General features: G+C 42.1%; 1 protein-coding gene and 1 pseudogene across 2 annotated transcripts in view; both read left to right on the forward strand.

Moving 5' to 3' along the window:
- Positions 1-4,655, forward strand: part of CREG1 (cellular repressor of E1A stimulated genes 1) — a 12,352-nt gene extending 7,697 nt beyond the window's left edge. The window contains exon 4 of the mRNA XM_032291504.1: positions 3,385-4,655. Coding sequence (XP_032147395.1) covers positions 3,385-3,388 — 4 coding nt within the window. The 3' untranslated portion in view covers positions 3,389-4,655. The remainder of the gene's footprint in view (positions 1-3,384) is intronic.
- Positions 4,656-4,805: 150 nt separating this feature from the next.
- Positions 4,806-9,259, forward strand: LOC116560201 (annotated as a pseudogene). The gene has a single exon (XR_004272850.1). The product of XR_004272850.1 is annotated as a putative elongation factor 1-alpha-like 3 (transcript).
- Positions 9,260-9,842: the final 583 nt, after the last annotated feature.

Below are 9,842 nucleotides of genomic sequence, written 5' to 3' on the forward strand. Positions count from 1 at the left end.
CTACCACGCCCAGCTAGTTTTTTATATTTTTGTAAAGATAGGCTTTGGCCGTGTTGCACAGGCTGGTCTTGAACTCCTGAGCTCAGACAATCTGCCTGCTTTAGCTTCCCAGAGTGCTAGGATTACAGATGTGAGCCAACATGCCTGGCCTTTTCTGTACTTTCAAAGTACTGAGGATTGAAGACAATATTTGAAGACATTTGCAACACCTGTAACAGGATATGAAAGTATCTGTGATTTCTCTATTTCTGTTGGAGACAGTCACAGATACACTGTCACCCTGTGGTTTATTCCCTACATTCATCATTGCAGGAAATGATACATTTCAGTTAGAGCCTAATGAAAATGAAAAGAAAAAATTTTGAGCCAAGTTTATAGACCCCCTGAACTCTGTCTACAGGCCTGGACACCAGGTTGAGACTCCATTTTAAGGCTATGCTTGTTGGGCCCTGGACAGAGCCCAGTTAGGACCTATGATGGCATTTTCTCATGAGGCTTAGACTCAGGTGCTCCTGGACAGTGAATACCCCTCATCTGAGCCTGAGCAAGTTACCCTGTCCCATCAGCCCCAGTACTACAAATGCCAGAGGGGATGTGTGGTTTATTCCACCAAGAAGTGCTTGGAAGGGAGGAGGCAGAGACAAAAGAGACTGTGAGAGAATGAAGCCCAAAACCTGAAGACAGAGAAAGGAAAGAAGAGTGGGATCAGAATCTTTGGAGTTAGATCAGGGTTCAAATGAAGGAATATAAGGGACCGGTGCCTCTCCCAAGTGACACGGAATTCTGGCATACCTGGGGAGGTGACAACAGTAACAATAACAGCTAGTGGCCATTGAGTGTTTATTACTGGCTGAGTGCTCTACTGGTTATTTTTTCTTATATTCACTCATTCAGTTCTCACCACAACCATATCTTGTGCAACTTACCACTGCAACAGGTGGGTCCTGTTTTTCCTCATATGTAAAATGGAAAGCTGATGCACAGAGAAGTAAAAAACTGGCCTAAAGTCTTGCAGTCAGGAAGTGGTGGTGCTGGGATTCAAACTCCAGCATTCTTGCTCCAGAGCCATCACTTCAGTTTTCTCTACTTCAGTTGTACTTCTCTGGCTGCCTCTTGGGTAGCTGGCCAGGCTCCTAGCTCAGTCTACTTTATCATGCACTTTCTGCCTGTAATGACTGCTGATTCAAGGGATGACGGTGATGATCCTAAGGTAGACTTGTAGGTTGTAGGTCGTTTGGGTGCTTATATTCTTAGCATTTATTTAATCTGTGTCTTTTTCAGTGGTAGAACAGTTCCATGTTGAACTGTTGACTCCCTGCCATGATGGTAAATTTCTTGACGCAAAGCTCAGTTTTGTTTTGTTTTTAATTTTTAAAAATTCCAAGCAGGGCCTAGGACAGTGTGTATCATAGAGCAGGTGTTTAGAATTGATTGTCTAGCTTATTACTTGAGACAAACACTCTCACACTCTGTTGGAATAAAGATTCCAACAGTCCTGGCGCTTGTTTTGCTGCTGTGCATGCGGGAAAGGCACGGGCCACTGATCGTCTTCTGGGCTGGCAAGGCCATCTGACTTCGTAGGAATATAGTGGTAGCAATTACACCTTTATTCCCCAGCAACAAATTATCAGGCCGACTGTTAAGAATGACAGGCCTGCTCTTTGAAGTTAAAGTTGACTTTTGCAGGATATAATCTCTGAAGCGCAGTTATCTTTGTATAAAAAACGTGCCGAAAGGCACGGTTTAATAAGAAAGTAAAACTGGTTTCTCATAAGTCTCCATACTGAATAAGTGAGTAAAACGGATACTTTTGAGGTTCCCACTTTATTGTGCAGCAAGGAAGCACTTTTATGCAGCACAGAGATAAAAGAGAATATTTTTTTCTTGTCCTGAGAGGATCCCCAAAGACTAGAGCAGGATGTGACCCTTCTGAGGCAGTGCCCTAGAACCCAAGGGATGAGCAGTGCCTGAAAGTTGCCCAGTCTGACCAGGTGCCTATGGCTAGGAATTGTCCATCTTTGAGTCTAGGAGTGCCTTCACTAATCTAACCCATTAGGTATGCCACCAGAGCTGCTTAATAATCCAGGGAGTGTACAGTAATGTCTCTGAGGACCAAGGCTCCCGTCTTCTTGGGGAACCACTCACAGGGGCCTCACAGGTGTTCTGGAGCTTCCCTCAATTGGCAGCCACTTTGTGTGGCTTGCACAGATCAGTTTTGGAAGGTATTATTTCTCTAAATACCACAAAGCCCTCTGCATCTGAAATCTGTTTCACACAGATGGAGACTGTCACTTGTGAGAGCTGATAGGGAGCTTAACTAAATGTGGTTTGCTTCATTGGACTGTTGGGTGAAGACCCCTGTGAGCATGTTTGCAGGCTGAATGGAGGCTTAAATGTCCACATGAAGCATTTGCGGGCATCCTGGAACAGCAGTTCTTATAAGCGTAGCTCCCGACCACTGTTAAGTCTGGGCAGCAGCATGTTTGTGCTAAGCCTCATTTTATCTCCTCTGGTGCACATCCAGATATTTCCTAGCAAAGACACAAGTAACAAAAGGTTGTGGATTACAGACTTGCTCAGTCTCCATACTTGGAGATGGATTTCCTGGTCGGTGGCAGCAGGAAGGGAGAAAGTTCACCTCCCAGCTGGGGTCAGTGTCACTGGGCAGTGGCTAATCATTGCTCTTCTGCTCTAAGGTTCAAGACCCCTTCTTTCTCAACTATTTTTGTCTTTTAAACCTTCAGATATTCTTAAATGAGATAAGAACAGCAGTCCTGGCAATGGCCTGCTTCTTGCTACATCCCATTAGCGTTTATCAAAGTGTGTCAGAATCCTACTTGGAGAGGAGGGTTCCTTGCTAAAATGAGGATCCTAGGCCCCACCCCCAACCCACTGAAACCAGAACTTGGGAATCTGCATTTTAACAAACCCAAGCCGTTCTTTTTTTTTTTGAGACAGAGTTTCGCTCATGTTACCCAGGCTGGAGTGCAATGGCGCGATCTCGGCTCACCGCAACCTCCGCCTCCTGGGTTCAGGCAATTCTCCTGCCTCAGCCTCCTGAGTAGCTGGGATTACAGGCACGTGCCACCATGCCCAGCTAATTTTTTGTAGTTTTAGTAGAGACGGGGTTTCACCATGTTGACCAGGATGGTCTCGATCTCTTGACCTCGTGATCCACCCGCCTCGGCCTCCCAAAGTGCTAGGATTACAGGCTTGAGCCACCGCGCCCGGCCCAAGCCGTTCTTTAACATATTCTAGTGGCTGAAATGAACTCAGAATCTTAGACTTTTAGATCAGAAATTTTATCTAGTCCTTCCCTAGAATGAATTAATTTTTAATATTTGTTAACCCAGTTTAACAGAATTCCTCTGTTCCCCTTTCTAGGTGAAGCAGACTGTGGCGAATTTAACAACACTTGTGAAATTTCTTAAAGTGGCTCATACACATTTAAAGGGTTTAATGTTTCTCTGGAAAGCATCCCAGAATGTTAGCCAGTTTTCTGTCACATGCTGGTTTGTTTGCCTGTTTGTTTGCAAATAGAGTTGGTCTGTTACTGGATTTCTTGAAAGATGTGGTTACTACTTTTTTCATATTTTGAAGCCATTTTCATAGAGAAATATCCTTCACTGTAATCAAATAAGTTTTGTCCCATCAATTCCAAAGATGTTTCCACTAGTGCTCCTTGAAGAGGAACGAGTACCAGATTTAAATTGCCCATTGGCATTTGAAAATACTTGAGTATGTGTTCTTTATTCCTGGAAGTCACTGTGCTGGGTAGAGGGTGTCACTCGCCACAGCTGCCTTCTGAGCTGCCTGAGCCTGGTGCAGAAGGATTGGCCTCATTATGGTGCACCTGAATAAATCTTGCCACGATAGACAAGCAATGATGAATCTCACAGGGAGCTTCCTACTCATGTTGATTTATGTCTGACAGTCCTGGGTATTGTTAATCCAACATAGAGTGAAACTATTTCTGTTAAAGAACTTTTTGAAAAACTTTATATACTCTAAAGTGATACCCAGAACAAAAGAAATTCATAAAACTCCCAAATTTAATTTCCCCACCTAAGTTGAGACTATATTATCAAAACACGTATGCACACAGATTATTTTTGGCCACAAAACTGGATTGCAAAAGAAAGAGAAGAACATTTTGTGTGTTCCTTGTATTCTTTTATAAATAAAGGTTACCCAGGCATGGACCACCTTCAACCGGGGACAGAATCTCCCAAACCACTCCACAGCTTTTTTAATACTGCTACTCTTAATAATTACCTAAGGCTTCCTCAGCTGCTCCAAATCTCTTAATAACTTCTAGTGCTGTTACGATCTAAGTCACATCACCAGAGGGAAGAGAACATGGAATTAAAAGAATCACATCTTCCGAAGAGAAGACACTAATATTCTTATCAACATTCATGATTTCAGAAGATGACATAAGATTCCTCTAAAAGAGGAAATGTCAGGAATCAAGCCAGTGAATCCTTAAATGGCAAAGAGAAAAGTTATAAATATGAATCATTATGTCTGAAAATTACAAAGTGAACTGAGATCCAGCAAACAGCTTCTGTTTAACAAAACTAATTTATACTAAACTTAGTAAAATGGACTTCTTATTCAAAGCATCAATAATTAAAACAATTATTTTAATGAAATGTGTCGGATTCATTTTCTTAAACATATATATTAATATTTATTACATTTTGTTTTATTGTCTGCTGTCAAAATAGCATGCTCTTAAATCCATTACTGGCTGCTCCAAAACTTGAAGTGAATCATACTACTCTTTCCAATTGGCAAAAAGCTCATTATGTCCTAAAATTCTGGGCATGGACGAAATCTAGCCTTTGTCACAGGTTCTACCTCAGGGATTTTGGTGCCAGTATACCTTGTGATAGAATTGGGTTGTGGGCAGCTATTTGGTTTTCTCCCTTTACCCACTTACTAAGTTTTTTCTCCAGCATTTGGAACTACATAAATACATATCGATATCCAGGTAAGATCTAGTTAGTAAAGTCAACCAGTGTTTCACAGCAGGCACTGCAGATTTTTGTTTTTATAATTGAATGTGCAGAATATGTCACTTAACATTCCAGTTGGCCACTAGGGGGCACTGTGGACTACTTTTTGTGCAGGTGCGGGTTTCTTACACAGCCAAATTAAACCCCTAGGAATAATGCCCTCGGCTGGATTAGGAGCTGGAGTAAATGCAGCTTAGCAGGGGCAAGAGGAGACACAGAGGCCTGATTTGCTGCTGCTGCTGCTGCTGCTGCTGCTAGGTTTTCCTGGGTTTATCACTCCCTCCACACCATGTGCTTCTACATCAGGCTTCTGGTCTCGTTGCACCCCACCTGCTGCAGAAGAACAGATCCCTGGCCTCAAACAGATAGGAGATGAGTGTCAGATTGAGGTTGAGGGCAGGAGTCAGCCTTGGCACAGAGAGCAGGACAGGAGCTGATAGAGAAAGATAAAGGCGGAAAGGGAGTGGCTCACAAACCTGAAGCTACAGAGTCCAGACAGCTGCCTTTGGCAGTTGCTGTCTTAACCATCGATCTGTGCTCAGCTGTTAAGGCCATTTGTCTTTACCAACCATGGCCAATAATCATAGTGTATTCTGTCTTCTAGTCCAGGTTTAAAGTCCTTGGCAGGTATGTGGAAGAGTGGAGAAAAATCTTTATGAAATGAGACCAGGTTCAATGAAATAAATGCATCAGATATTCAGAGGAGATTGCTAATGTGATATTCCCTTCTTAGTAATATTTAGACTGAAGATCACAAAGTAATTGCAAAGGAGACTACTTTCTTACAGTGCAGCATGGCTTTCAGTTTTAGTACTGAGGAAATAATGCTCCAATTTGCGTAATGCTGGTTGGTCAGTGTTTCTTAGGGGAATTCCAAACTGTCACTTCAAAACCGAATGTTCTATGAATTTTCAATGGAGAAGACAGTTATGATTTAATTATGATTCCTTTTGGAATTAAGAGGGGTGCAAATCAACGTGAATTTTTAAGTTTTTTCGTTAATATTTATTGTAAGACATTTGCATAGGAAATGTGGAGAATGGAGTTTGAAACATAACCTCACCAACCAGCATGGCTGCTAATAGTTTGGGTGTGTTTTCATGGGAGCAATGTTTAAACATAGTCAAGATCATCCTGTTTACTGATGTGTATCATGCTGCTTTCAGTTTATCATAAACAACTGTGTTCCTAGAAACCATTCACAAGGATGGCTGAGAATGGCTGCAGAATATTTCATCAGATCAATATAAGCAGGCCACCAAATAATGGTCTGTATTGGGACTCTGTTGCTAGTGACAAGAAACCCAAGTCAAAGTCATTTAAGCAAAAAGAATTACTCAGAACTCAGCCTTCGTTTCCTGGCTCCTCTTTCTGCCATGTTGGTTTTGATTGCAGCTAGCAATCTTATAGCAAAGAGGTTATGTCCTTCCTATCTGGGACCTAGCTGTTCCCGAATAATCACTGTGTCTGGAAATGGGGTGCGCTCTTTGGCCAAACCTGAGTCATGTGTCTTCTCGTGGAGTTGTGTGTTCACTCAGCACCATCAGAATCACAGAGACTGGGGGGATGTAGAAGGGGTCTCCTGCAAGAAAAGAGTGATCATGTGAACTAAAGGAACACTGAGCAGGCAAAAACCAAAGGCTACTAGCATTTTCTCCAGTTTTTGAACACTTAGGTTGCTTTCAGTTTTTTCCTGTTATTTAAGTGCATAAAATACGTTCTACATTTTTGTTTATTTCCTTAGATTCCCAGCAGTGGAATTCCCAAGCCAAAAGCTTTTGGTACATGTTATTAATTGCTTTTAAGAATGTATATCACTTTTTCACAACGGGTTTGCCGCCAGAACACAGGTGTCATGAAAACTACCCCTAAATGCCAAAATGGGAAAGGCAAAGTCTCATATCAACATTGTCATCATTGGACACGTAGATTTGGGCAAGTCTGCCATTACTGGCCATCTAATCTACAAATGTGATGGCATCGACAAAAGAACCATTGAAAAATTTGAGAAGGAAGCTGCTGAGATGGGAAAGCGCTCCTTCAAGTATGCCTGGGTCTTGGATAAACTGAAAGCTGAGCGTGAACATGGGATCACCATTGTTACCTCCTTGTAGAAATTTAAGACCAGCAGGTACTACATGACTATCATTGATGCCCCAGGACACAGAGACTTCATCAAAAACATGATTACAGGGACATCTCAGGCTGACCGTGCTGTCCTGATTGTTGCGGCTGATGTTGGTGAATTCGAAGCTGGTATCTCCTAGAATGGGCAGACCCAAGAGCATGCCCTTCTGGCTTACATCCTGGGCACGAAACGATTGTTGGTGTTAACAAAACGGACTCCACTGAGCCACCTGACAGCCAGAAGAGATACGAGGAAATCGTTAAGGAAGTCAGCACTTACATTAAGAAAATTGGCTACAACCCCGACACAGGAGCATTCATGCCAATTTCTGGTTGGAATGGTGACAGCATGCTGGAGCCAAGTGCTAACATGCCTTGGTCCAAGGGTTGGAAAGTCACCCATAAGGATGGCAATGCCAGTGGAACCTGCTGCTTGAGGCTCTGGACTGCATCCTACCACCAACTCATCGAACTGACAAGCCCTTGCGCCTGCCTCTCCAGGATGTCTATAAAATTGGTGGCATTGGTACTGTTCCTGTTGGCCGAGTGGAGACTGGTGTTCTCAAACCTGGTATGGTGGTCACCTTTGCTCCGGTCAACGTTACAACTGAAGTAAAATCTGTCAAAATACACCATGAAGCTTTGAGTGAAGCTCTTCCTGGGGACAATGTGGGCTTCAATGTCAAGAATGTGTCTGTCACGGATGTTCGTTGTGGCAACGTTGCTGGTGACAGCCAGAACGACCCACCAATGGAAGCAGGCGTCACCGCTCAGGTGGCAATCCTGAACCATCCAGGCCAGATCAGCGCTGGCTATGCCCCTGTACTGGAGGGCCACATGGCTCACACTGCCTGCAAGTTTGCTGAGCTGAAGAAAAAGATTGATCGCTCTTCTGGTAAAAGGCTGGAAGATGGTCCTAAATTATTGAAGTCCGGTGATGGTGCCATCATTGATATGGTTCCTGGCAAGCCCATACGTGTTGAGAGCTTCTCAGACTGTCCAGCTCTGTGTCACTTTGCTGTTCGTGATATGAGACAGACAGTTGCGGTGGGTGTCCTCAAGCAGTGCACAAGAAGGCTGCAGGACTTGGCAAGGTCACCAAGTCTGCCCGGAAAGCTCAGAAGGCTAAATGAATATTATCCCTAATACCTGCCACCTCAGTCTTAATCAGTGGTGGAGGAAGAACGGTCTCAGAACTGTGTTTCAATTGGCCATTTAAATTTAGTAGTAAAAGACTGGTTAATGATAACAATGCATCGTAAAACCTTCAGAAGGAAAGGAGAATGTTTTGTGGACCACTTTGGTTTTCTTTTTTGCTTGTGGCAGTTTTAAGTTATTAGTTTTTAAAATCAGTACTTTTTAATGGGAACAACTTGACCAAAAATTTGTCACAGGATTTTGAGGCCCATTGAAGTTTAATGAGAAAAAAAAAAGTGTATATCAATTATAATGCCTAGTATTTGTTTTAACACATTCCAGTGAAGAAAAAAGTATAAGAGATTAGATAAGAAATGGTAACAGTTGAAGGTAGGTGATGTGTCTGGAGATTAATTTTGTTATTCTCTTTTGTGTATGTCTGAAAATTGTATAAAGATTTCTAAATTGAATTGGAAAAAAAAATGAAGAATTGGAGATCTAGAGAGATTAAGTGACTTTCCCAAGCCCACCCAGTTCTGGTCTTCAGGCTCTGAATCCTGGCCACTTCTTTTACTCCACACCAAATTGGCCTGTGGTCATATTGTTTGAGACACAGATTATTCCAGCGTAAGGCTTCCTGGTGCTTCTTTACCCTCCTCATGCCAAGGCAGGAATGTAGAGCTAACCTGTTTGTGGGTGGGGAGGGGCATGAGCAGTGGGTGCTAGGAGGCTAGACAGCAAGATTGACTTGGTGATTTAGGAGTTCACTAGAGATTTCTTGAAATGATGTTTTCAGTAAAATTTTGGAAAATATAATAATGGGGGAGGGGGAAAACTGATACCAGTTAACAGCCCTGCAAGCACTGTATGGAAGTGCTCACTCGGTGATGGATTAAAATAGGGTGTTATTTTAATTGGCAATTCTTGAGGTTACTAATAACATTAAACATTAAAATTTCTTTTTGCTTATTTTTCCTCGTGAACTGTCAAGTCATATTCTCTGTCCATTTATGTTTGGGGGAGAATTTTAAAAAATTGATCTTGGTGAATTCTATATATTAAGTCTATGAAACCATTTAGTTAGAAATTTGTTGCTAATACTCAGTTTTCCTTTTAAGCTATTGTTTAAAATCTGTAGATTTTCCATTTCTATAGAAAAATTAACATAATATTTTTCCCTTGACTTCTTTAATTTTCTTTAAACTTGATATGTTTGTTTCCTTTGAGAAATTTGATAAATATCAATTCAGATTTTCTCATTGTTATGTTTAATTTTTATACTTGACTCTTTAATCCTTTAGGATGCATTTTGTGTATAATATTCTTCACTTTTTTGTATGACACACCCAAATTATACTTAGCTTTTTTAGTCTAGATGTAAGCCCAAATCTAAGCATAGCTCTCTCAGCAGTGAGGAAGAAAGCGAGTTAGGGCCATCGGCTCAGCAGACATTTGGTCAGCCTGCTGGACAGCCTATCTGAAAGACACTCTTATCCCTTAGCGTGGATTTGAGGGCCTGGGATTGGCAAAGAAGCACGGCTCTAATGATATTCTCAT

Source organism: Sapajus apella, unplaced genomic scaffold (genome assembly GCF_009761245.1).
Source record: "Sapajus apella isolate SASKATOON/1434 unplaced genomic scaffold, GSC_monkey_1.0 scaffold25, whole genome shotgun sequence".
Lineage (NCBI taxonomy): Eukaryota > Metazoa > Chordata > Mammalia > Primates > Cebidae > Sapajus > Sapajus apella.